Source organism: Muntiacus reevesi, chromosome 5, assembly GCF_963930625.1.
Source record: "Muntiacus reevesi chromosome 5, mMunRee1.1, whole genome shotgun sequence".
NCBI classification, from domain to species: Eukaryota; Metazoa; Chordata; class Mammalia; order Artiodactyla; family Cervidae; genus Muntiacus; species Muntiacus reevesi.
This window is the reverse complement of record NC_089253.1, coordinates 27,971,894-27,999,888: the sequence shown is the minus strand read 5'-3', so window position 1 is coordinate 27,999,888 and position 27,995 is coordinate 27,971,894. Positions and strand designations below refer to the sequence as shown.

General features: G+C 41.3%; 1 protein-coding gene across 4 annotated transcripts in view; it reads left to right on the top strand.

Annotated features, from left to right (window-relative positions):
* The window catches only part of FEZ1 (fasciculation and elongation protein zeta 1), a 43,041-nt gene that overhangs the window by 1,360 nt on the left and 13,686 nt on the right, over positions 1-27,995 (top strand). For 3 of the 4 annotated variants that reach the window (XM_065936522.1, XM_065936520.1, XM_065936524.1), the window contains exons 2-5: positions 4,811-5,166; positions 13,350-13,449; positions 24,816-24,902; positions 26,804-26,972. In XM_065936522.1, coding sequence (XP_065792594.1) covers positions 4,856-5,166; positions 13,350-13,449; positions 24,816-24,902; positions 26,804-26,972 — 667 coding nt within the window. In that variant the 5' untranslated portion in view covers positions 4,811-4,855. Of the gene's footprint in view, positions 1-282; positions 330-4,810; positions 5,167-13,349; positions 13,450-24,815; positions 24,903-26,803; positions 26,973-27,995 lie in introns of all 4 variants that reach the window. The other variant, XM_065936523.1, reaches the window with a different exon arrangement.

The window sequence follows — 27,995 nt, the reverse complement described above, 5'->3', positions numbered from 1 at the left end:
CCACCTCCTGAACCCCCTTCCACCGCCCCGTCCCCCGCGTCCGGGTCTGTTTGGGCCGAAAGGGCCGTGGCCGTGGAGTATGCGTGCGGCCTGCGCGGGGTGAGCCCGGCTTCCTCGGAGCGCCAGGCTTTGTGCTGCTTGGAGGGGCCTTTCTTTACCCCGGCAGCCTGGGGGAGGGGATGTGGGATGAGGGTGGATGGAGCAGCAGGAGGGAGAAGGGGGGGAAGCAGAACTACAAAGAGGTTGCTGACTTCTATGCGGTGAAATACTCTCCGTCCGAAGGTGCGGCTTGGCACTGGGTTTTGCTGAGGAGCAGTGGGAAACCGAAGGTGGGTCAGTGGACGGTCAGCTTTGGGGATGGTTTGGAGGGCGGTGGGCATATAGAATCATTTGATCTCTGGGGCAAGTAGTGGGAAGAAGGGGGGATGGAGTGGAGCCTGTGTGGAGATGCAGAGGCCCGGCAGGGGGAGGCACGGTGAATTCTTTGCTGCTCTGCTCGGCTGATCAGGCTCTGGGAAACCGGTACCCGCAGCCTGAGCTGCGGCGGCGACCGTGTATCGTGCTGCACGCGAGAGGCTTCTGTGTTTCCTACTGGGTCTCCGTTAAGCTCAGCGCGGTCCTTTCTTTTCCAAATTACACCGTCTCTTGGGAGCCGAAGTAAACGGAATAGGACGTAAGCAAACTGTCGTCCTGCGCTCTCGTTCTATGATAAAGAGAAAAAGACAAGATCACCCTCCTAGGATTCCTTTTTTCCGCTATTCTTCATTTTTATTTTTCCTCAAGTTGATTTTAGAAGTACGGAGAAGGAGGATAAACTCTCAATTGAATTCACCCCAGCTTTAAGGGAAGGAAGCTTCTGAAATGAGCTGTGGTTGAAGACGGGCATGAGCTTGCCAAGATACAAGAGCAGGACATCTCATTTGGGGGCAGAGGCCCCCCACTAAGAGAGAAAGGGGAAGGGAGGAGAGAAGCGGCACCGTTTGAGGACAGCCAGCCCCAATTCAGGGAGCCCTACTTGAAGCTGAGGTGGGCCAGGTGCTTGCCTCTCACCTCCTCTGCCACAGCCCGGGCTCTTTCTACAAATCTGGGCTCAGTTTGGGTGTCAAGAGCTTTCAGTTTTAGCTTCATCCGCAGCTGGTCAATCATGCAGACCTTCTTGGTGCTTGGGGAGCGAGTGAGTTGATGAAAAGAAATCAGGCTATATTGTGAGTTTCCCAGTGATCATGTTTCTGAACTCCGGAGTGAGTGGTGATATCCATTTCTTCTTTTATAATCTTCTAGGTGAATCCATTTTCTCTAGAGCCTGTGCTGAAGACAGATGCTTTCAGAATAATCTTCCTTGTTGCCGTCACTCAAAACTCAGTCATAGTCTTAGATTCCGATTGGGCTGCCCTCTTGTTACTGGTTGATGGGATAGATTCTGTTGTTTGCAGTCAACATCCTCCTTGGTGTGCCTTCTCATGCCAGCTCCCTTCTCCCCTCCAGAAAGAGTACAGATTTAAAGGAAGTGTGAATATTTGGAATACCAGCTAGGTAGCTTTCATGTCTTGCTGAAATGGAACCAGTGATCTGAGAGGCTTTGACCACATGAATTGAAAATAGCAGGAGTGCCTTAGTAAAAAGCATGATACCATTCGTGCTGCGATAGTTCTCTCTTTTGATAAATATTCTGAAGCATCACACAGGAAATATTTTGGCAAGGATAGTTTTTCTTTTACTTGAAGCACTGTCACCTCACATTTTCATGTAACTATCTTTGCTTCCCTAATATTATTGACATTTTGGGACACTTCATGCATTCCATACATTGTGCTTAACACCTTCAAAGATTGTCTCATTTACTGCACAAAGCAACCTCCAATATAAGCACTATTTTAAACCCTGTTTTATAGATGAGGAAATAAAGTCCAAGAGGTTTATAATTTGCCCAGAGTCTCAAAGTTGGGAAGTGATAGGACCAGAATGGGAACCTGGGTTCCAGGTGCTTAATCATCAGAGTCCTTCCTCTCTCAACACAAACTTCTCATCTGCAAACCTTTCCTTATTTCTGTCACACTGAGTGACCTTTTCTAAACTCACTCTTTTGGCACTCAGGGATTCCTAATCTTTCCTGTGTGATGAGCCACTTTAGCAATGTAGAGGAGTCCTTCGTGATCTTTCTCTGAATGTAATTTTATCTCTCTCTCTTTTTTTGGCCACATTGAGCAGCATGTGGAATCTTAGTGCCCCAAACAGGGATCAAACCTGTGCCCCCAGTAGTGGAAACTCACAGTCTTAACCACTGGACCACTAGAGAATTCCCTGAAATATGCTTTTAAATGCAAAAAATGAAATATGGTGTATTCACAAATCCCTCAGGAGTCTGTTGACCATAGGTGAGGCGCCTCTAACTGGCAATTAGTTGTGTATTGCTTAATAATTGGGGTGTCCAATATGGTAGCCACTAGCCATACGTGGCTGTTGGACACTTGAAATTTGACTGGTCCAAATGGAGACATAATGTGAATGTAAAATATACACTATATTTTGAAGACAGTATGAAAAAAGAGTGTCAAATGTCTCAGTAATATTTAAACATTTGGATTAGATATTGAAATGGTAATATTTTAGATATATTAGATTAAACTATATTATTAAAATATACAGTTAAATTATTAATTATGTTAATATGTTATTAAAAGTGACTTCCAAAAGTATTAGCTCTATACCAACATTTTTTTTAACACTTTCTTTTTAACAGTTGAGGAAGTCAAGACCCACAGTACTTCTCACTCAGTCAGGCATTGGCAGGTCTGTTGACTCTTGACCCTGTGTTCTTTCTAAGCTGTCATGCTGCTTCTGTATCTTTTTGTATTCTGAGGTCTTATTACGTTGCCTTTGCAAACTATAAATACTCAGAATGGGTTTTGATGAGATGTGGTGGTAACTGACTCAATCTCAGTAAAATCCCAGGAAGAACTGTCTAAGTCCTTACCTGGCATGCCATCTGCCTTGCTTATGTAGATTTTAGTTTTAAAGGTAGGGGTGGAGGATGGTTTTTGCTCTGTTTGCTTCTCCTTGGGTAGTGGTTCCAATTTAAGCATCTGACTGGATCAGTCATCACACAGATAAGAGATAGAAGTTGGTTGCCTTGCTGTGTTCCAGGGAAGGAAACGGAGTAGGTAGAGAAGGGCATAATAGACAATAAGCTTGTGCTGGCTGCCTGCAGTGGAAAATGAAAACTATGTGAGGGGGACGGAAGATCATTTGTCAGTGAGCACACATTGATTGATTGCCTCGCCGCAGGCCGTGTGTGCTAGAAACCGTGGAGGGTATCCAGAGGATGTCCGTGTCCTCGAGGAATTTAAATTAAAATTGGGGAAGGGCTTGGTTATATACATACAGATGGATAAATCACAGCTGAAGGCCCGGAGCTATTGGGAAATGAAAGGAGGCCTGAATGTACAGCTTTCTGGGGTGCAGTGCCCCAGGTGGCTGTGGAGTCTGGCTTTGGAGGACACGGGTAGTCTCTTACAGGTCACTAATCCACTCTTCTAGTTCCAGACATAAGCTGTGTGTCTGGAAGAAACTCAGGTGTTTGTATGGAAAGTCTGTATTAGTGCTCTATTAGTCCACCATTTATTGGTGAGAATAGTAATACCCAGGTCCATGAGCCCTGTCCAAAACCCTTGGGGCCAGGCGTGTTTCAGAATTTAGATGATCTCAGGTTTTGGAACGCAGTAATAGAGTGCATATTCTGCATATCATTCCCCTGGGGGCTGGGGCAGCCATCTCTATAATTAAAAAAAAAATTAAAATTTCTGCAGCAAAACACACCAAATGGGATACATTAAAACCATAAACAGCTCTATAAGCATGTAGATCAGGTTTAGTTGCCAAATGAGTTTAGGTCATAGCAGATTTTGCCACCGAGTAAGTCATGGAAAACTTCCAGGTTATTTGTTTTGGCTCTGCTGTACCACATGTGGGATCATAGTTCCTTGAGCAGGAATCAAACCCATTCCCCCTGCGTTGGAAGTGTGGGGTCCCAACTACTGGGCCGCCAGGGAAGTTCCTTTTCAATATTTATTAAAATTTTAAAAAATTGTTTATTTGGCTGTGTCGGGTCTTAGTTGCAGCATGCAGGATCTTTAGTTGCAGCACGCAGACTCTTAGTTTTGGCTTGTGGGATCTGGTGTTAGCCGCTGGACCAGCAGGGAAGTCCCACAAAGCTCCCAGTTTTGAGAGCACATGGTTGAGGTTATAGACTTTTGTTAATCATCACCATCATAATACAAGGAACATAAATTGAACAACATCAACATTTATTATCTCCCAGGCACTGTTCTAGGCACTTACCTGTATTTACTCCTTTAAACTTTAGGACAGCCCTTTGAGGTAGGTCCTGCTGTTATTTCTGTCTCAAGGAGAATAAAAGAGGAGCACAGAGAAGTTAAACTACTGCTACAATCACAGCCGGGCAGGGAGCTAAGGAGCTGAGCAGATGCACACCTAGGCAGTCTGGTCTAGGGGGGCTGCATCCCTCACCTTTGTTAAGGTTAGGCTTTGTTTTGGGGGGCAGGGAATGGGAAGCAGGTGTGTCTCCAAAATGCATGCTTATTAAGTTAGCATTATTCACACTGATAATGACATTCGAACCCCTTAAGGGTATAATAGTGAGGAAGCACAGACAATGGAGCCAGCAAAGTAGGATGTTTGCTTTTAGGGGCTGAGAGTAATGAGTGATTATGTAATAAGTGATTGTGGCTCCTCAACAGAGCTGGCATAAAAGCCCAGTCCAAACTCACATTACCGTGTCTATTTCTTCCAGATATACGAATCCTGAACATTGCAGTTTTCTGATTGCTGTGCAAGGATGGAGGCCCCACTGGTGAGTTTGGATGAAGAATTTGAGGACCTTCGGCCCTGCTGCTCGGAAGACCCGGAGGAGAAGCCCCGGTGTTTCTACGGCTCATCTCCCCACCACCTTGAGGACCCCTCCCTATCTGAGCTGGAGAATTTTTCTTCTGAAATCATCAGCTTCAAGTCCATGGAGGACCTGGTGAATGAATTTGATGAGAAGCTCAATGTCTGCTTTCGGAACTACAACGCCAAGACCGAGAACCTCGCTCCAGTGAAGAACCAGTTCCAGATTCAAGAGGAGGAGGAGACCCTGCAGGATGAGGAGTAAGGCATCTCAGTTGTTCTCTGTTGTCTCAGATTAGAGCCCTGGGGTCTGGGGCTCCTTGACATGGAGCGAGTTTCTGTCCTTGGGTTTATGTCGTATTACTTATGTTTTTGTATCACTGAGACCGCTCCCTGGTAACTGCTGACGTTGTTCCATTATATCCCTTTAAAGTACCTGTAGAGTTTTCTTTTCTTTTTTTTTTTTTTTAGAGTTTTTCTTAAAGTTGAAACCACAAAGGAATAAAGTATTTTTAGGAAAGAGATTTCCCTAGATACAAAATCAAAATTCAGGAGCATGGGAAATTTGGGGGTCTGTCCATTTTCAGCTTTCTTTATATCATAATAATCCTTCCAGATATTAGAGATAAGGGCAAGAAAAAAAATGAACTAAGAGGAACTATGTTGTTGAAACAATTTGCTTTACAAAACACCAGAACTGTGAAAATCTCCAAGTTGTTTATACCCCCTCAGCACTAGAAAGATTATCTGCAAAAGTTAAGACAGGTCCAAATAAGAAAGCATGAACACTGAACCAAGAGATTGGGGAATTACCCTGGACAAAATAAAGGACAAGCAGGTGAAGTAGCTTTTGAGTATTCCCTGTGTCACTTAATAGTCACCTTCCAGGGTCTTAACAGAAGTCAGGAACAGAGATTTGAGAAAAGTGCTGTTCAAGGAGGGACTAGAAAGAGAAGAGAGTGTTTGTTGTATGAATTAAAGAAGGTGTTTGGGGTATTTAGTAAAAACAGGCATAAATTCCTCATAGGGATAAAATATGTATCAACTGTTCTTTAGGGATCACACAAGAAATGTCGAGTAGTTGGTAGTGGAAGTTTGGAGCAACTGCACTTTTGGTTTCTCTTTTTTTATGTACTTGGGTGGGAAAAGTTGCTCATAAGTAAGTGGGGGAAGAAGACCCCTTCTACAGCAGAGGTCCCCAACCTACAGGCTGTGGACTGGTACCTCTTGTCAGATCAGTGGTGGCATTAGATTAGAAATAAAGTACACAGTAAATGAAATGCGTTTGTCATCCCCAAACCATCTTTCCTACTCTCGGTCTGTGGAAAAATTATCTTGTACAAAATTGGTCCCTGGTGCCAAAAAGACTGGGAATCTCTGCACTACAAGATTGAACCTGATTATATTTGGCAGATAGTTGCTTATTTGAAAACTACTGAGACTGTATCTCTTTGAATCTTAGGGCTGTCTGTCTGTCTTACTCGTTATTCTGTCTCCAGTATCTGACACAGTGCATGGTATGTAGTAAGTGATCAAATCATGTTTTTTGAATGAATATTGAATGACCTGGATGAGCAATAATAGCTAGCCTCATAGGTACATGTAATGCATTTCCTCCTTTTCTTTTTAATTAATGCTAGCCTGAAGGTACGATCACAGAGGACATTTCACTCTGGTGACCAATACTGTGACTGTGGGCTATGTGTTTCAATTCAATTTTAAGTTTCAAACTGATTTTTTAGATTCTGAGCCTGTTACAATTTGCTCAACTCCTCGAGATCAAAAAAGAAGGGTTCTGGGGTTTTATTATAATGCAGAGCTTCTTTGACCATAGTTCACTGCAGCACGCAATGGACTAGAAACACTATGAATCGTCATTTCTACACTCTCACTAACTCACTGTATGACCTTGGTCTCATCACTTAACTCTAGTTCACTGCGAGGGTGCTCATCTTTGGAACCTTTGGAGCTCAGTTTTGATGAGGCGGGGCTAAGGACTGGCTAAGAACCTCATTTCTCACCTCACCCAGGGTGTGCTCTGAAAATTCCTTTTGCTTCCAAAAGATCATGTCTCCTTGTCTAAACCACCCTCTGCCTCATTGAGGACAGAGGTTCAACAACCAGGTTCTTACCGTTTTCTAGCACATTAGCAGAGGCTACTCAATGTTAATTACCATCACATGGGATTATTGGTCTTATCCTGCCTGCCTCATTGACTGCTCAGCTAAATGACTGAAAGCTGAATAATTCTTTAGAGGTAAAATATGATGTGGGGATAGTGTGGTGGGAAGAATCTGGGGAGAGAAATGGTAATACTGTGCTTTCTGGCATTCACTGTGTTTCATACATATCTAAAACTTTACTGCTTAAAAATTTGAATCAAATTACACACTTTGTTTTATAGACACCCATTCAGCTACTTCAACTGTAATATTATGATGGGGTAAAAGAAAAAGATAATTTAATATCCAACCTGGTTAATAGTCTTCTGAGCCCAGCTCTCTTGTTCTAATAATCTTGCTAGGATTTGGTAGTTAGAGGTTTCATCCACCAATGAGTTGCAAGTGTTTTGGATGGGTTAGAACTACATAATGGAAGCTTCAAACAAAAACAATGAAATTCTTGGCCAAAGTAATCTCCTGAAAGATAGCACAAATCAGAAAGCAAGGGGAGTGATTCCCTTTGAAGTTTTGATTTTTTTTCTTTTCTTGCTCTTGGCCCTGCCATGTGGCAGATGAGATTTTATTTCCTTGACTAAGAATCAAAACTGCACCCCCTGCATTAGATGCACAGGGCCGTAACCACTGGATGGGCAGGGAAATCCCGAAGTTTTCATTTATAACTATTTGACTCAAAGAGAATTGGCTGAGATATCAACTTATCTCTGCCTTGTCAGGGCATGGAAGTCATTAAAAGAGAGTCAATATGTATGAAAATATATTTTCAGTTTTTTAAATTTAGAAAATATTCCAGAATCTCTTCTCTGCATATGTAGACTCACCCTTTCCTTGTCATAAGAGGTCCAACCTGGAGGCCTACTGAGTGGGAATGGTCAGCCTTCACCCCATTTCATTCCTTTCTGGGTTTTCCTGTCTGTCCTCTTACAAGGACCCTGGTGACAGAGAGGCCAAATATATGAGAACACTGAGTTTCCTATTCCTCTGATAGAATTACTGGGTTAAAGGTCATGTTAAAAATCAAGTTTGTCAGCATATATATTATCTATGGTGAAACAGATCACCAGCCCAGGTGGGATGCATGAGACAAGTGCTCGGGCCAGGTGCACTGGGAAAACCCAGAGGAATCGGGTGGAGGGAGGTGGGAGGGGGGATTGGGATGGGGAATACGTGTAACTCTATGGCTGATTCATATCAATGTATGACAAAACCCACTGAAATGTTGTGAAGTAATTAGCCTCCAACTAATAAAAAAAATAAAAATAAAAAAAATAAAAAGAAATAAAAATAAAAATCAAGTTCGCATGATAAATAAACAGATTGTAGTCAGCCATGCTTTAAGTTGAAGACAAGTAAATCCTAAATAATCAGATAGGGAAAGTCGACAGATAGCTGTGGTTTTTAGGAAAGTTAATTCTCTTCTCAGAGGTTCAGTTTCCCCATATGGAAGGCAGACATAGTGTGGATTCTACTGAAGCACTTGAAAGAATCTAAAAAGTTGTTCAAAGTCATTGGTGTGTTAATAATTCGTAATTCCTAAGCGTTAACAGCAAAAGTATACTCATGTTCACACACATCTAAGTGTGGATATTGGCCTGCTGCTGCTGCTGCTAAGTCACTTCAGTTGTGTCCGTCTCTGTGTGACCCCATAGATGGCAGCCCGCCAGGCTCCCCCGTCCCTGGGATTCTCCAGGCAAGAACACTGGAGTGGGTTGCCATTTCCTTCTCCAATGCATGAAAGTGAAAAATGAAAGTGAAGTCGCTCAGCCGTGTCCGACCTCTAGCGACCCCATGGACTGCAGCCTACCAGGCTCTTCTGTCCATGGGATTTTCCAGGCAAGAGTACTGGACTGGGTTGCCATTGCCTTCTCCAGGATATTGGCCTGACTTGAAACCAATGAAACACTGGATGAGGGCAGTAGCCAGCCTAAGAGATGTCACCAAGTTGGAATTCTAATGAGCACTTTGCCCTGTCTACCATAGTGTCAGGAGTATGAATATAGCTCTGTGTGTGTGTGTATAGCAGGATTGATGTAGCCTTGATGACTATGTTGCCAGTTCCAGATTTTAATGTACACGTCTTGTCCAACTTCCCTTGTGGCTCAGCTGGTAAAGAATCCACCTGCAATGTGGGAGACCTGGGTTCGATCCCTGGGTTGGGAAGATCCCCTGAAGTCAGAAAAGGCTACCCATGCCAGTATTCTGGCCTGGAGAATTCCATGGACTGTATAGTCCATGGGGTCACAAAGAGTTGGACACGACTGAGTGACCTTCACTGTCATTTTCACTTGTCCAGTGAATTCTGTTCAGTTTGCTCATCCTCTGCTATCATCTTTTCCCAAATCCCTAGCCCTCCATGGTAAGAGACAGTTTGTCATTTCTACAGGTATATGTGTGTACTCAGTCATTAAGTCGTGTCCTATTCTTTGCCACCCCATGGACTGTAGCCCTCCAGGCTTCTCTGTCCATGGGATTTCCCAGGCAAGAATACTGGAGCAGATTACCGTTTCCTTCTCCAGGGAATCTTCCCTACCCAGAGATCGAACCCAAGTCTTCTGCAACCATATAAGCCCAAGGTATAAACTATGCACTTGAAAAGGCATTTCTATTATTATAGGGATGGAGGAAAGTTGGCACTAGTGGTAAAGAACCTGCCTGCAAATTCAGGAGACATAAGAGAGTCGAGTTCAATCCCTGGGTCGGGAAGATCCTCTGTAGTAGGAAATGGTAATCCACTGCCATATTCTTGTCTGGAGAATTCCAGAGACACGGGAGCCTGATGGGCTGCAGTCCATGGGTTGCAAAGAGTCGAACATGACTGAAGCAACTGAGGATGCATGAGGGAACAAACTGGATTTCAGGTGTCATGACAGCATAATAACAAGAATTGAGGGAACTTGTTTAACCTTCATTTTTTTGATGAAAGATAATAGTGGATAGCTTTCAAAGTCTCTTTTCCCATAGATAAGAGTAAATAGGAGGATGCTTCTCAGGAAGTGAAATTTTACAGTCCACCCAGGGTACTTCTGACAGGGAATACATCTCTTCCCGAGGATCCTGCTTAGGATAGGAGGGACAACCTCTCTGGGGACGAAAGTCTAACCCATTCTCCCCCTCCAGAAAGCTTTGTGTTTTCCCCTCCCAGGCCTCTCTTTATTCCCGGGACTGCGTGCCTGCCAGTGAGCCTGCCTTTGCCTTCCATTTACCCTTCCCTGGGCTGGAGATCTAAACAGAAAGCAGGCATGTACGCCTGCTGACCTTGCCATTTCTGCTCTCATAGATTGATGAAAGCACCATGTCCAGAATAATGTAGTTATAGACCTTTCACATAGAGGCGGCTGCTGCCCTGCTGTTCTCGGTTGTGATTTTTAACTTGGCGTATGTTCTGATGCTCACGAGAATCATACAATTTATAAAGAATTGGAATAGTTGAGTGGGTTAGGAATATAGGCTGTATAACTGTATTGCCTGGGTTCATATCCTACCCCTGTTATTACTGGGTGAGTTTAGATTAGTTAATTAACTTCTCTGTGTTTCAGAGTTTTTTTTTCCTCCGCATCTGCTTTACAGTGTTGCTGTGAGAAATGAGTGAATTGACCCACATAGAGAGTTTAGGATAGTGCCTGGCTTGTGTTTAGTAATTGCTCAGTAAGGTTGGCTGCTATGGTTATTATTGTTAAACGGGCACTGAATGAATATGGGAAGGGGTGCAAATGATGACAAAGAGATGAGCCATTCTACTAAAGATTGCTTATGAACCTCAAAGGATAAAAAATATGTCTATGAGAAAGGAAGGAGAAAACTTGAAAGAGAACAAGGATGGCTTGAAATCCCAAGGAGAGAAAGGTTTAGGGAATTGTCACTAAAAATCTAGAACTAGAAGGTGAAATCCAGGGTCTGTCAGTGAAGGCTCAGGTGAGAAAAGTTGCTGCCCTAAATGATTTTAGAGCATCTTCATGTGTCACTTTAAAGATGTAAGTAGTTTCAAGGTCATTGGAAAGTGTGTAGTCCCCTGTTCAAGGTCCCAGCTTCCATCCTATCTAGGAGAGGCAGAGAAGGCTCCTGCCTGTTTTGGGCTTTGCTGAATCAGTTTTCCAGGCACTTGCTGCAGGGTCAGACTTCAAGGTCAGTGCCTGCATGCATGCCGTTCATTCTCAAGGCTGAGTGTAATGCCGTGATGCACGGAGGATTTGTCCGTTGATCTTTTGTCTTGGAGATAGCAAGTCGTGTTTGCTCCTTGGTGTTAGAATGCTAACAAGACTTGGATTTAGAATTAGGCTGGATTAATGACGCTCTAATAGTGCTTGATGGAGGCTGGACTATCGCCCATGTTTAAGATGTAGACTCTCAGTCCTGCTGAATGAATGTCTAATGAACACTTGATGAGCTCTGTGCAAGTGCTCCCTTATAATTGTAGGGAAAAAAATGGATCAGTGGAGAGCCAGAGCAGTGCCATTAAATCGTGTTTTCTTGATTGCTTTTGTTTCATCACCAAATTGTATGCATTTGGTGCATACAAAACTAGGAAAATCTCCCTGTTTATATACTTGTATATTACATCATTCCAGATTTCACATATGTCAAGAACACTCCCCTCCCTCATTTTATGTATCTGATATCTAATGTCTGTGCTTTGACATATATATATACACACATATCTACTTGTATATATATCTATACACTTGCTATATATATATAATGTACACTTATCTTTTCAGCATCTTAACCATACTTTGTCATGTTTTGGATTTGATTCATATGTGTACATGTTTGCTTATTTTTAAATGGCTATTTCCTTATATTAGTATATCTAAATAAAACATCCCTTCTTGTATTGTTTCACAGGTATCAGTCCTCTTTGATGTGCACAGGCATCTGAAGGAGATTGCATCGAGCCCTCATTATTTCATTACTTCATATTAACTCAAGTGCTGCTGACTTGCATGGATAGCATTATTTTAGGAGCTTGGTTTACTGATTTACATTAACTCTTGCTGTTAACTGATTTATTTATTTTCCTGTGTGTGAAAGTTTGTGACTTCAGGATTTTCCCCAATCCCCTTCCCACTTTTTTTCCCCAAGAAAACCTTTCTGAAATAGTGAGCAAACAAAAAGAATTGTAGAATACCCTTTTTTATAATGTACCTATCAGAAATTTTAAAAAAAGTATAATAAAGGGGACCCCATCTCCCCCCACTAAAAGCTAATTGTATAGACACTGGTGTCTTTATTGATTCCTTTCATATATTTTCCTTAGAGTCTCTATGATGGAGACAGGGCAAACTTAGACTCTGCATTCCTAGAGGTCAGGGTTGTGCCACCCTGGGGTCCCTGGAACATTTTGGGTAATAAGAAACTTAATAACATTGGCATCATCCCCTTACCTCCATTAGGTGTCAAGGAGTTAATTCCTGACTGTTTGGATTATAGGCATCTGAAACTGAAATACAGTTAACCTGTGAACAACATGGGGGATTAGGGGTGCTCAGCCTTTACGAAGTGGATTTTTCTGTTATGTCTGCCTTTAAAACAAAGGGATTGATAAATGACAAGGGCAGGAAGCTGAAACAGTTTGAAGAGAATCAGGACTCAAACCCTAGTTCTTTTGATTCCACAAATTGTGATCTCTAAACTAATACAAACTTTCCCCCATACTTTTAGTTAAAATAAGGATCTGTGAAATGAAAATACTGGTACTACAATATTCCTTGGAAAAATATCCACGCAAGTGGATGCTCACAGTTTAAACTCGTGTTGTTCAAGGATCAGCTGTGTCTATAAACCAGACAATGACCCTGTTCTTAATGAGATTCAGCCAGAAAATCTGCCCAGATCAGTCTGTCTCTCTCTTCCTCCCTCTTCCTCTCCTTCTTCTCTGCCCATAAGAAAGGAAACGCGGGCATTTCTTAGATTCATAGAACAGGAGTCATTTGGTTGAGGGGCAGATTTAGTTCTGGAGTAGTTTCTTTATTGTCAGCGGTGTTTTAATTGTAGATGCTACCATTGGTATCTCAATGGTGAGAAATTCCTCCTTTTTTTTTTTTTTGGCCCTGAAGTTCCTGGCTAGGGTCCATTCTCTTGGCTCCTTCTCTCCTGGTAGTGCCTGAAGTTCAGTTTTTAAGCTGCTTCACTCCTACATGCTGGAAGGCAGATGATCTCAGCCTGGCACACACAGAAGCCTCTCTCCTCCCCCGGCCTAGCTCTTCCTTCCTCCAGGCGGGGCCATGCCACAGATGTGCGCTAATGAGAGCTTCTCTTTGTTTACAGGGTTTGGGATGCTCTGACAGACAATTACATCCCTTCACTCTCAGAAGACTGGAGGGACCCAAACATGGAGGCTCTAAATGGCAACAACTCTGACACTGAGGTACCTCTGGGGCCCCTCACTTAACAGGGCTTGAGGAGCTGTGGATTCCAGTTAAAAAAAATTTTTTTTTTAAGCATCCAGTAACAGCAGTCTTCCCCATTATGTAACGAAGCTCGACATCATTGCTGGGAAGGCAGGGACTGTGGAGGAAGTGAAAAGTAAGATGAAGGAGGATATCCAGGGCATATGAGGTGAATGGAATGATTGTAAAATAGTGTAAATGCAGGTCACTTCTGTTGCTCATCTGTGTCCTACAATGTGCAGAATTAGGTGATGTGAAGTCAGACAGGAGGGTGAGTATCACAGGCTTCTTTTGTGTTCAAACAATGATGGTTAAAAAAAAACCAGGATTTCCCATCTAAAATGAACAGTTCAGTCCCATCAAGAAACAATGTTGACAACATGCCTGGCTGAATTCCTTTGCTGCCCACCTGAAACTGTCACAACATTGTTAATTGGCTGTGCTCCTATATGAAATAAAAAGTTACAAAAGGAGTATTGACAGACTTGCAACAAGCTCAAAGCCTGGCTAATGGCCACAGTTGGGGCCCAGATAATAAAGAGGTCATCATGTAATAGAGAGCAATTCTTTTTTTTTTTCATTTATTTTTTGTTGGCATACAATCACTTTACAATATTGTGTTCGTTTCTGCTGTATAGCAGAATGAATCAATTATATGTATATATATCCTTCCCTCTTGGGCCTCCCTCCCATCCTCTAGGAGGAATTCTTTATGAAACTTAACCAACCAGGCATGCATATGACTGGACCTGAGTCATAGTCTGTGGTTACTGACACTAAGGAAGAAAATAGCCTACAGGCTTCTGAAAAAAGCAGTAAAGAGAATACTTGTTTTGAGTTGATTTGCATAGGTTACAGGAGCTCCAAAATGCCCCTCCTAGCTGAATGTACATGTAGAAAAGTATTATTAAGTCATATAATGGATCTGTCCTTGCTCAAAGCCTCATTCTACCCTGCTTAGTTTTGTAGTTTTAGTGGCAAAGCAGATCTGACAATTCCCTATCAAGAAGTGCTGTCACGATTCTGTGGGCTCAGCAAACGAGGGAGGGAGGTGGATCTGATCTTTCTAGGTGCTCCAGGATTGAGTCCAGGGAAGGGCAAGAACCAGATTTGCCTTACCAGGCGATATGTCTGTAGACCATTGCCCAAAATAGCACAGCAGAGGGATCAGCAATCAGTTGATTTGTTGAAAGGTGGCTCTATATAGCCTTTCTAACTCTTCTAATAATTAGCTATTCAAAATACTCAGAACCTTGAGGCTTCATTGACTGGGCAAAATAAACTTTGAATCTCAGAAATTTGCTGCAACCCTACTTAGCAAGGATGTAGGATGTCTCGGGTCCTGTTTTGAACTCCTGAGTGCTTTTTTTTTTTCTCTTTCAGTGCTTATATGGATAGTGTTGAGTCCTCACCCAAAATGCAAAGGAGAAGATAAGCAGTAATAATTTCATTTCATTACTGAAATGAAATCAGGTCTGTCATGGTGCAAAAGGCAGATTCTGCTTTATTATCTCCTTTGTCATCTTTCTAACTCATTTTGTGGATTAAAATATATATAAAAAATATATATTAAAAAAAAATATATAGCCAAAAAAATATATGATAGCCTCCCCTTCGAAAGGACTCTAATTTATCCTCACTTGCAGATTTCCCTCAAGAGGGTTAATATTTCAAGGGAAACTGAATGACCCTGAGAAAGATGATCTTGATCTCCTCATAGAATTTTCTCCATCTAACCCATGGAAAAGAATGGGGTAGCAATAATGGATGGGTTAAAGCTGTTTTATTTCATCCTCCTTTATTATCTGTATTCATTGCAGTAGAAGCTCTTTTCACTGATCTCAGTTTAAATGACTTGCTATGTTACCCATGTTCTGTATTCCTTCTGTAAAACATGGTGACCAAACACCCTTGGCATGCAGTGTCCCTACGGCTGGTCAGCCTCTCTCTAGCAAGTCCTCTTATCTCTACTTCTACTTAGTTCATTGCCAAGGATCAGTTATATTTGCTTTCAAACCTGTTCATGCTTGTCCTTGTGACTATAACCAATTTAATGAAATAGAAGCTGTAAGATTATGACTGCAAAGAGAGTCATTTTTGCTTTTATAAAATCAAAGTGACACATGTACGTAATTTTAAAAGTCAAATCATACTTTTAAAGTAATAGGAGACTTAACAAAAAATACATATAGCAGCCCCCAACTTACCTTTCCCTGTTCCACAGAGGCAGCCACATCTACTGTTTTTAGTTATTTTTTGGTAGGTATATACAGTTTCCTAAATAACACTTTTATATTGCTGTTTCTTTGACTATTTAAAAAAGCAATTTTGTTTGTTATCTATTATGGAAGAGAAGATTTAATTCTTTTGCATCACCTCAAATACTCCCATTTGGCCTTCCCTCTTGTCACCAATTTGTCGTTAAATCAGTCTTATGTATACATACTGGGCTTCCTGGTGGTTCAGGTGGTAAAGAATCTGTGTCCAGTGCGAGAGTGCTGGGCTTGATCCCTGGGTCGGGAAGATCCCCTGGAAAAGAGAATGGCTACCCACTCCAGTAATCTTGCCTGGAGAATCCCATGGACAGAGGAGCCTGGTGGGCTACAGTCCATGGGGTCAGAAAGAGTCGGCCAGGACTGAGCGAGGCAGAGGAGGAGGATATATACATACGAGTATAACTGAGTAAATACTCTTTGTTGCTGAATCATGGAGTTTTTTTTTAAAAAAAATACTTCCTCTCTCAACTGGGAGTGAAAAATTGCCTTGGTTTTCATATGCTTAGTCTCCTGTACATCTATCATTAGTTCAACTCCAAATTCCGAGTGAACTCTAAATCTCATATATATATTTTTAAATCAGTCTTTTAATTCAATTAAAAAAATCAAAACTTGTACCCTCTATCTTCTATAAACTAATGGTTGTGTTCTAGGTCTAGTGCACAGCTCTTGTCTTGGGAATTCTTCTTGCCTCTCTCTCCTCTCCTGACTGCCATATTTTTATCTTTCTGGGTGTATTCTCTTGTTCTGGTGAAAAAAAAGTCAGTATATTCTTAAGAAAGGGTAGAAGGAATGTATTTGTTAGAACAGATGAGAGTGTTTTTATTTTCCTGTCATACACATGACTGAGAATTTGACTTGATAAGAGTTATTTTAGGTTGCAAAGGAATATTTACTCAGAATTGCATAGTACCATTCTCTTATCTTTCAGCTTTCAGTTACTATTGAGAAACCCCAAATCCATTCTGATTCTTTGTCTTTTATATGTGACTCTCTTTTGGTTCTTTTTAGAAGCTTTGAGGATATTCTCTTTTTCCTTTCTCATTTCTTTTACAGTAATGTGCCTTAGAGTGAGCTGTATTTTTTCATCCATTCTGCTTTATACTCCGTGGGCCCTTTCAACCTGGAAGCTCATGACTTTAAATTGTGGGATGCTTTCTTGTTATTTCTCTGAAGACAAATTATTTTTGTTTTCTGCCTCTATTGAGATGATTATATGGTTTTCTCCTTTATTATGTCAATGTGATGAATTACATGAATTGATTTTCAAATGTTAAATCAACCTTGCACTCTTGAGATTAAATTCACAGCTTTACTGAAGGATAATTGGCATGCAGTGAACGGTACATGTTAAACTATGCAATTTGCTAGGTTTTGACTTATGTTTATGTCTGTGAGACCATCACCACAAGATATTAAGCCAGATAGCAAGCATGTCTACATGTCCATCACTCTTCCTTTCACCCTCTATCTTCAGGCAACCTGATTCTGTCACTGTAGATTAGTTTGCATTTTTTAGAATTTTGTATAAATAGAATCGTGAAGCCTGCACTCTTTTTGTCTTTATTTAAAATTCAGTATAATTATCTAGATATTCATTCATTTTATTGCATGTATCTATATTCATTCCTTTCTGTTGCTGAGTAGTATTCCATTATATGGATATACCATAATTTTCTTATTCATTCACCTGTTAATGGACATTTGGGTTATTTCCAGCATTTGAATATTGCAAATAAAGCTATTATGAACATTCTGGTGTAAGTCTTTTTGTGGACATATGTCTCTGTTTTTCTTGGATAAAAACCTATGAGTGAAATGACTGGGTCATACTGTAAGTGTATGTTTCACTTTTTAAGGAACTGCCAAACTGTGTTCCAGTTTGGAACTCAAATTACCCCACCAACCCTTGGCATGCACACCCTTTTTGATTTTAGTCATTTGAGTGGATATATAGCAGCATCTTATTTTGATTTTAACTTGCATTTCCCTGATAATATATGATGTTGAGCATCTTTTCATGTGTATCCTCTTTGGTGAAGTGCCTGTTTAAATCTTTTGCCCGTTTTCTTAGTGGGTTGTTTGTGTTATTATGGCGATGTTAGAGTTCCTCATGTTAAAAGATAAAATGAAGCATATTAAATTTTTGACAATTTATTTGAGCAAAAATCTGTTAAAATCTGACAGTGCCAAACCCAAAGTGGTTAAGAGTGCTCCGCCCACATTGGTTAGAGGAAGGACTTTTACAGAGAAGTGAGTGAAGGCATTCAGTCATGTCTGGCTCTTTGTGACCCCATGGACTGTAGCCTACCAGGCTCCCCTGTCCATGGGATTTTCCAGGTAATAGTACTGGAGTGGAGTGCCATTACAGAGAAGAGGTGGAAGCAAAGGAAGGAGATAAGTTGATTGGCTCTAGCTTGAGTGGTTGTATTATTTGGGAAAATCTGATTGGCTGTTTGTGAGTGAGTCCTTTGGTTTGCTTCTTAACCTTGAGGCGTTAGAAGTTTTGGTTTCGCTTCGCTTAGGAACCTCCTGAAGCACTAAAGTCACCTTAGCCTAATGGTCTCTTTGTTTAATTAATTTAACACATTCATTCTAGATATAGGTCCTTTGTTGTATGTTTTGTGAATATTTTTTTCTTGTCTATGGATTTATTTTTCATGTCTAAGAAAGTTAAAACTTTCTTCACATCTTTTGAAGAGAAAATGTTCTTTTAAATGAGACAAAATCCAATTTATTCAGTTTTAAAAAACAGCTTGTGCCTCTCATGTAGTATTTAAGAAATTGCCAAGCCCAGCATCACTAAGATTTTTTTCTTATCTCCTAGAAGTTGTGTAGTTTTAGCTTTTATATGATTTATGATCCATTTCAAGTTAGTGTCTGTATATGGTATTAGGCTAGGTCAGGGTTCATTTTTTTGTGCGTGGGTATGGCTATCTAGTTGTTTCAATACAATTCACTGGAAATATTATCTTTTTCACATTTAATTGTCTTTGTTGAAAGCCAGTTGACCTAGATGTGCGGACTTATTTCTGAATTCTCCATTAGGCATCTATCTGAATGCCAATACTTTACTGTCTTTGTTACTGTAGCTTTATGGTAATGTCTTGATAGAAAGCATATGTCTTTCCACTTTGTTTTGTTTTGTTTTTTTCAAAGTTGCTTTGGCTATTTTGGGTCCTTTGCATTTCCATATAAATTTTGGAATCACCTGATAAATTTTTACAAACAAACTTGCCAGAAGTTCAGCTGTGATCGTGTTAATTAAATCTACCGAGCAATGTATGTGTGTAGATCAATTTTTTATGTTAATGTGATGAGTTACTGCACTGGGTCTTCATTGCTGCGTGCGTGGGCTTTCTCTAGTTGTGGGGAGCAGGGGCTACTCTTTGTTGCAGCGTGCATGCTTCTTACTGCAGTGGCTTCTCGTGTTGTGGAGCACAGGCTGTAGGTGCTTGGGCTCAGTAGTGCAGGCTTAGTTCCTCCGTGGTATGTGGGATTCTCCTGGACCAGGGATCAAATCTATGTCGCCTGCACTGACCGGCAGACTCTATCCACTGTGCCGCCAGAGAAGTCCCTTGTTAACATTTTATTAAGGATTTTTGCATCTATGTTCATAGGACTCTTTTAGTTTTCTTCTCTTGTACTGTCATAAAATGAGTTAGAAATTTTTCTTCTATTTTCTGAAAACGTTTCTGTTATGCTGGTGTTATTTCTTCCTTAAATGTTTGACTGACTACACCAGTGAAACCATCCTTCTCTGTGAAAATTTTTGATTACTGCTTTAATTTCTTTAATAGATAGAAGGCTATTCAAATTTTCCATTTCTTGCTGATTTTCTTTAATTTTGGTGAATTGTGTCTTTCAAGGAATTTATTCTAATCTAAGTCATTGAATGTACTGACCACAAACTTGTTCCTGATATTCTCTTATTCTTTCAATGTTAATAACAGCTAGAGTGATGGTCCCTTTTTTATTACTGATATTGTTGATTTGTGTTTTCTCTCTCCTTCTGTCCCTTCCCCTCACTCCCACTGCATAGTTTATTTATGGGTTTATCATTTTTATTAATTTTTCCAGAGAAGCACTTCTGTTTTTTTTCTTTGTTGTTTTTTTTTCATTTTCTGGTTAGTTTATTTCTTCCCTTAACTTTATTGTGCCCTTCTTTGTACTTAAACTAGGGTTTTGCTTCACCGTTCATTTCTTTAAGCTTCTAAGATGAGAGCTTGTGGCTTTCTTTCTTGGTGGCTCAGCGGTAAAGGATCTGCCTGCCGATGCAAGAGACTTGGTTTGATTCCTAAGTCAGGAAAATACCCTGAGAAGGAAATGGCAACCCACTCCAGTGTTCTTGCCTGGGAAATTCCATGGACAGAGGAGCCTGGTGGGCTACAGTCCTTGGGGTCACAAAGAGTCAGACATGACTTACTGATTAAAAGCAACAACAAAAGTGGGAGCTTAGATCATATTTCAAACTTAGAGAAAATGATCTTGTTCCATTTGGGCTGCTATAACAAAGTACCACAGGCTGGGGGGCTTATAAACAACAGAAATTTACTTCTCAAAGTTAAGGAGACTGGATATCCACAATCAGGGTGCCAGAATGGTTGGTTCTGTTAAAGGGTTTCTTCCAACTTGAAGACTGCCAACTTCTGGCTGTGTCCCCAAAGGACACATGGTACAAGGGAGCTCTGGGAGCCTCTTTTATAGGAATACAGACCCACTCATGAGGCTCCCACCCTCCCCAGCAACGCCCCAAGGCCCTACTTCCTCATGCTATCACACTGGGGGCTAGGATTTCAACATACATGTTGGGTGGACACAAACATTCAGACCATAGTCATAACACAGCATCTTAAAACAGGAAAGTGTTAAGAATTGCCTCAACTGAATCCACAGTTTTAATATGGTATGTTTTCATTATCATTCAGTTCAGAATATTTTCCGTTTTTCTCTTGTGCTTTCTTCTTTGGCCCGTGGGTTATTTAGAAACATGTTTATAGATATCAGTTTGTCATTGATTTCTAATTTAATTTAGTCAGAGAACAAAATCTGTACAAATAAATCTTTTAAAATATATTGAGACTGATTTATGACCAAGTGTATGTTATATCTTGGTGAATGTACTATGTGCCATTGAGAAGAATGCTTACTTTGCAATCAATGGTTGTGATGTTTTGTACAGGTCAACTAGACTAAGGTGGTTTATAGTATTGTTGGATTCTCCTATATCCTGATTTTTTTGTCTCTTTGTCTTATCAGTTATCAAGAAAGAAGTGTTAAAATCTCCAATTATTAATATTAAATCATGGATTTGTCTGTTTCTTTAGTTCTGTTAGTTTTTGTTTTACATATTTTGAAGATCTGTTATTAATTATACACTTTTATTATTGTTATGTCTTCCTGAGTGACCCTTTTATCATTATGATATACCTTTTAATTTTATTTATTTATCTATTTTTGGCTGTGCTGGGCCTTCGTTGCTGTGCAGGCTTTTCTTTAGCTGTAGAGAGCAGGGGCTATTCTCTGTAGGTGGTGCAGGGGCTTCTCGCTGCAGTGGCTTCTCTTGTTACGGAGCATGGGCTCTAGGGCACAGGATCAATAGTTGTGGTGCACGGACTCAACTGCTTTGCAGCGTGTGCGATCCTCCTGGACCAAGGGTCAAACCTTCTTGTGTCTCCTGCATTGGCAGGTAGATCCTTTACCCCTGAGCCACTAGGGAAGCCCTGAAATACCCTTCATCTCTGGTAATACTCCTTGTTTTGAAATCTACTTTGTCTGATACGAATTTAACCACAAAAGCTTTCTTTTGCTGTTAGGTAAACGGTTTTCAATCCTTTTACTTTTCACCTGTTTGTGTCTTTTAAAATATATCTTTTATAGATTATATGTAGTTGGCTCTTTTATATTTAGTCTGACCATGATGATCTGTGCTTTTTAGTTTATTGTGTTTAGTTCATTTGCGTAGTGTTTAATTCACTAACTTTTAACATTAATAGTTTGTGTTTAGGCATACCATTTTGCATTTCAATTTGTTCTACCTGGGTTTTTCTTTTATTGTTGTTTTTCCTCTGTTTCACATTCTCTGCCTTCTTTTGGGTTAATCGAATACTCTCTGGTCTTCCATTTTATTTCTACCATTGAATTTTTAGTTATACCTCACTATACCTCTTTTATTAATTTTAAATTATGAAAATATGATAACACTTTCACATTATCATATTATATCATATGAAAGTATAATATGAAAGTTTATAGGAAAATTGAAAAATATAGAACAAAGTTACATATAGTCTCACTATATCTTAAATTATTTTTTTGTGTAAATAAATTAAGATTTTAAATTGGAATTTCACTATCAAACTCTCAAAAATTAATAGAATGAATATGAGAGAAGAGTACAGTAGACCTGAAAAGCACTGTGAACCAATTCAATATAAGTAAGATCTATTCAATTTTCACACAATAAGGATACAAATTCTATTCAAGCTCCCATAGAGTGTAAACTAGTAGACACTAGAACATATCCAGGGACATAAAATAAGCTGCAAAAATTTCGTGGGATCTGAGGACGTATGAGTTAGGTATAGCTCCCATGTTGCCAGGAACTCACAGTAGCTTTCACATGTGTCTGACTCTTTGTGACCCTGTGGACTGTGGCCCGGTAGGCTCCTCTGTCCATGGGATTATCCAGGCAAGAATACTAGAGGGGGTTGCTATTCTCTCCTCCAGGAGATCTTCCCGACCCAGGGATCCAACCTGGGTTTCCTGCATTACAGTTGGATTCTTTTACTATCTGAGTCATCAAGGAAGCCCTCACAAGCTTACAATTCATTTCAAATCTTGTTTTGCCCATGCCTGACAAATCAGACTAGTATGCTGTGCATCAGAGAGAAGGAAGAAGGCTCTAATTTGGAGTCATCCATGCTGCTGCCCAGCTTCCTTGCTTCCATAATGTCTGAATGGCAAGAAGGGTCAGTGCCTAAAAACTCCCTCCCCGCCTTCACCAGGAGCCCGGGGGGAGGACCTTGGGCAGGGGGCTGAGGTAGTTGAAAGATACAGTATTAGCAGTCAGTGAGGTAAACTCGCTAAAATTGGCCATATCTCAGGAAATGTAAATATTCCATTTAAAAAACAGACTTACTGTGACAAAAATTCTGCTTAGAGACTGACACTGGCTGTCAGATGCTTATATGTTATTATAAAAAATAATCCAAACAAGAAAATAAAACTTTCTGAGCAGGACCCTAGCTCCTACCACAGGACTTCCTAGCCCTAAAGAAAGTTCTATCATGAGAGAGTAGTTGTGAAGAAGCCATGGCTACAGGAGTTTCCTTCTGCACAGCTGGGAGCTGTGGGAAGCAGGCATGTACCACAGGTGGTGGACTTGGCAGAGAGAGCAGCATATGGGTTCAACAGCAGAAATAGATGTCACCATCTGGCACAAAAGCCCCTCAAATAATCCCATTACCTTGCTGTCCTAACCCTTACCCAGGTTGAGAGCAGATGGCCTTTGAGATGTATTTGAGTTTTTTGTTTTTGGGTTTTTTATGACATAGTCCTGGTTTTAAGCAAATGTAGATAGAAGGTGATACGTTGTTGTTGGGGGTGCCTGCCAAGGTAGAGTTTAAGGAAATGGGGAGATGCTTCTGAGGATGGATTCCCTCTGACATGACTGCTTGGACTGGAACTGGGGCGTTTCCTGGGGGTGCTAATTAGAACAGGAAATGTGTAATCCCCAGTAGATAGACAGACCAGCGGTACCAGCTGTCGGTGTGCAAGGGAAATTGATTCCTGGATGAGAGGTGTCTGCAGAAAGATTTCCTGGAGGCGCTTCTTGCCAGGCTGGAGATGACTTTCAAATGAGACTCCTGGATGCAGACAGCTTGTTAGTTTGTTTAGTGGCTTGTTGTTCAGTCGCTCAGTCGGGTCCTACTCTTTGCGACTCCACGGACTGCAGCATTCCAGGCTTCCCTGTCCTTCACTGTCTCCTGTAGTTTGCTCAAACTAATGTCCATCGAGCTGGTGATGCGATCCAATCATCTCATCCTCTGTCTCCTCCCTTCTCCTCTGGCCTGCAATCTTTCCCAGCTTTGTGCTTATTTTGTGCAGGATTTGACCATCAGTACCAGGCTATGGCCTCTTGGAACACGGGTAGTAACGTCAAAAACGTTGTGAATACCTTGCTGGGCTTCAACATCTAGAACCTCGACGGTTGTAGACTTTCAGTCTTGCTTGGGATGGAATTTTGGGGACAGTGCAAATATTTCGGTATTTGCTGTTGCTGTTGGCGCTTGTTCTTTGGTGTGTGTGGTCAGGTTGCTCCATGGCATGTCCTGTGGAGCTCTGACACATCTTTCATCAGCTGTGACACCGTGCCTAGATTCCAACAACAGGATGACTTTTTGTCAGATTTTAAAAGCATGACTATTTGGACTGAAACAACTCACTCTTTATAATATCTGCATGCTAAGTGGCTTCATTTATACCTAACTCTGTGTGACGCTATGGACTGTAGCCTACCAGGCTCCTCTGTCCATGAGATTCTCCAGGCAAGAATACTGGAGTGAATTGCCATGCCCTCCTCCAGAGAATCTTCCTGACCCAGGGATTAAACCCATGTCTCCTGCATTGGCAGGCAAGCTCTTTACCACTAAAGTGCCATCTAAAGTAAAATCTGGAAACAGAGTCCCCGTTGAAACTCCTTATATAAACAAATGTACCTTTGCTGCAGTTGGTTGCCATTATTATTCACCTTGAGAAGGTTCCTTGTTTACCTGAAAGTGACCTGTCTATGGGTTAAACAACTATGCTTCTCCCCTTGGGTGAGAATGATGCTGGCCACACATGCCTTACTGCCTTTTTCTGACCATGTTGGACCCAGTGATGTATGCTGTATGGATAGGGTATTCTTGGAATTGAATGAAACTCTGCACACCTCTCAGATTCTCTCCTTACACAGTGGGTGGCCAGGGTGGCCTCTGTCAGTGCAATCTGTTCTAGAGATTGGAGAGGATCCTAGTTCTGCTGATGGTCAATCAGAATTCCATCCCCCCTCTTACCCCTTTCAGATCCATGAGAAAGAAGAGGAAGAGTTCAATGAGAAGAGTGAACACGATTCTGGAATCAATGAGGAGCCTCTACTCACAGCAGATCAGGTATGAATATGTCTTGGTTTTGGGACTTTTAGTTCTTTTGATAGAGAAAAAGTTTGAGTACGCACTTGCCACATCCCTTTAAGGTGACAGAAAAATGTATGGTCTTGTGGTGGCTGTGTCGTGACTGAGGGTGTGTTTGATAAGGGATTGCATGTCTCTTTAAGACTCAGTTTACCCACCTGCAGTAAATGGGAACGTAACCCCTGACATGTGCGTCGGGTGGGGTCCGTGTTTGGTAACAGCCAGAGAGGGGCCCAGTGTTTACTGCCTTCATTCTTCATTTCCTGCTAAGCCTTTTTATTGCAACTGATTGTACTTGGTGTCAAGACACTTCAACAAGGGTCCCAAATCCTTGTTCTCACGAGAATAGAAATAGACTTTCAAGTAATGGATATTTTCTCATATTTCATAAAACATTGAAAATGTTGAACCTTCTCAAAAGAGTCTTAGATACACTCATTTGGTTAAAAAAAAAAGTATAGTGCTTCACATTTTATTGACTTACTTACATTTTGGTTTTAATAATTTGTTACTTAGGGATAATACCCTTGGATCTCTAGATTCCTCATTCAACCTTTCAGTCAACAGCTATTTATGGGCACTTGCTTTGAGCAGGCACCTTTCTAGCATTTTCACAGAGCGATTCTGAAAAAGCTCTAGTGGGAGCCTTTGGTGCCAGAAAGTGCTTTTCAGTAAAAGGAACTCTTTCATATCTGTGGTAAAGGGTAGGATATAAACAGATAAGGATCAAGAGATTAAAGGGAGCTGGATTGAAAAGAAGAGGTGCTAGCATTTATTCTTGTGAATTTGGGGAGGAAATACAGTTCAGTGATCCAAGTTCAATGATAACTACTTCGAGGGAAAGCGGAACTCAGCCATAAAATTCCAAAAAAGGGTCATGTCATCTGCTTTTATCCCATGAATGGCTTAAGTATCCCTTAAATTTGTGAGTGGAGATGGGAGAGCTTTGGAATAAAATGGAAATTATTCCAAAGGAGGAAACTCTTAAGTGCCTTTATCTTTGGTCCAGCCTAACATAAAGGAACCCACTTCAGTAACCAGTGGCCTTGGAGCCGGAGCCCACCACAGCATCGAGAACAGACAAATATACAGATGCTCTGTTCTGACCAGACTCATCAATGGCTCCTTCCAAGGAAGTAGTCCTTGCTCATTTCCTTTTCTTCATGCGTGAACAATTAGTGTCCAAAGTTTTATGCATTGTTCAATAGTTCACCTTTTTCCCTTTTGGCAGTTATCTAATTTTACTCTCATCTTCTAGAACCAGTCCCCTACAACGGTCTAGATTATAGCTGAGTTTCTTACCTATTTTCTGCGTCCAGACCCTACTTATTCTATCATTATTTAATGGTCTTTATTTGCACTTGTTGGCCAGCTTTGGTTCTTTTCCTGGTTAATTCTGGAGGCAGAGCTCTTTTCCTCTATGTGAAAAACTGTACATGAGTTTGAGCTGTCTGAGGAACACTGCCATTTCTGGTCATAGGCATCATCACAATGAAGGGACTGGATTTTGTGTTTGAGTTGGGTGGATGAAATATTCTCCCACTCAAGAAGAAAGTGCTCAGTAAATTGAAGTAAATGTTCCCTTCCAGGCAGCTCTGCTTTGTTTCCTGAAAGAGCAGTTTATTTCCAATAAAGCACTCATCTAAATGGTGTTCTTGGAAGAGGTTTGACGTTAAAGAGGGCTTTGCATTAAAGGGAGAGTGTTTGCAAGCCTTTGGTCAGATCTATTTTTGTTATTATTCAATATTTATTAAGTAACAGTATTGCTGTAGGAATTTTACAAAAACAGCAAATTAGGCACATCCTTCATTGATCATCCTTCACACTGAGATATCCCTGCAGCAGAGAAGAGTGAGTGCTCGCTTGTGTACCCTCTTCAGGTGATTGAAGAGATTGAGGAAATGATGCAGAATTCCCCCGACCCTGAAGAGGAAGAGGAGGTCCTGGAAGAGGAGGATGGGGGAGAAACCTCCTCCCAGGCGGACTCAGTCCTCCTGCAGGAGATGCAGGCCTTCACCCAGACCTTCAACAACAACTGGTCCTACGAAGGTGAGGGTCCTCGGGGTGGACTCGCGAAGGATGAACTCGGCTCTGCTGGGCAGGGCATGTGCTTCACATGCCACTAACGGAGCCTCGGATCTAGGGAGTTGACATCACTGTTCTTACTGTGTATCAGTAGAGAAGTTCACGTCACACAGGGTGGGGAGGAGGCCATCGAGCAAAATTAAAATGGTAAAATGAACCAAAGAACAAGATTAAGTAGAGGAAATCTGCACTCACTATTCCCAATGATGCTTCCCTGCTGGGGGCTTCCCTGGCAGTGCAGTGGTTAAGACTCTGCATTTCCAATACAGGGGGTGCGGGTTCCATTCCTGGTTGGGGTGCTAAGATCCCACAGGCTGCACAGTGCACCCCCCCGAAAACCCCACTTGATGCTACCATAAAGTCAATGAAAAATATCTACAAACAGTAATGATAATAATAGCTCGTATATTTAGAGAACTTTGGAGTGCCAAAGCCTGTTCTAAAACTTTGTATGCATAATCTCATTTCATGCCTGTAGCTACACCATTAGGACTGAGCTAACTGAGTTTCTGAACCAGTAAGTGACTTGTTTGAGGCCATTGTCGGGGAAATATGATTTAAAAATAATATCTCCTCCCCACCCGGGAAACCTTTTCACAGTAGAGGAGAAAGGAAACGATTTTATTATCAAATAAGCATTAAGCCAGAATATGGTGCATATCACAGTTCATTCAGTTCAGTTCAGTCGCTCAGTCATGTCTGACTCTTTGCGACCCCATGAACTACAGTCTGCCAGGTTTCCCTGTCCATCACCAACTCCCGGAGTTTACCTAAACTCATATTCATTGAGTTGGTGATGCCATCCAACCATCTCATCCTCTGTCGTCCCCTTCTCCTCCTGCCCTCAATCTTTCCCAGCATCAGGGTCTTTTCTAGTGAGTCAGTTCTTCGCATCAGGTGGCCAAAGTATTGGAGCTTCAGCTTCAGCATCAGTCCTTCCAATGAATATTCAGGACTAATTTCCTCTAGGATTGACTGGTTTGATCT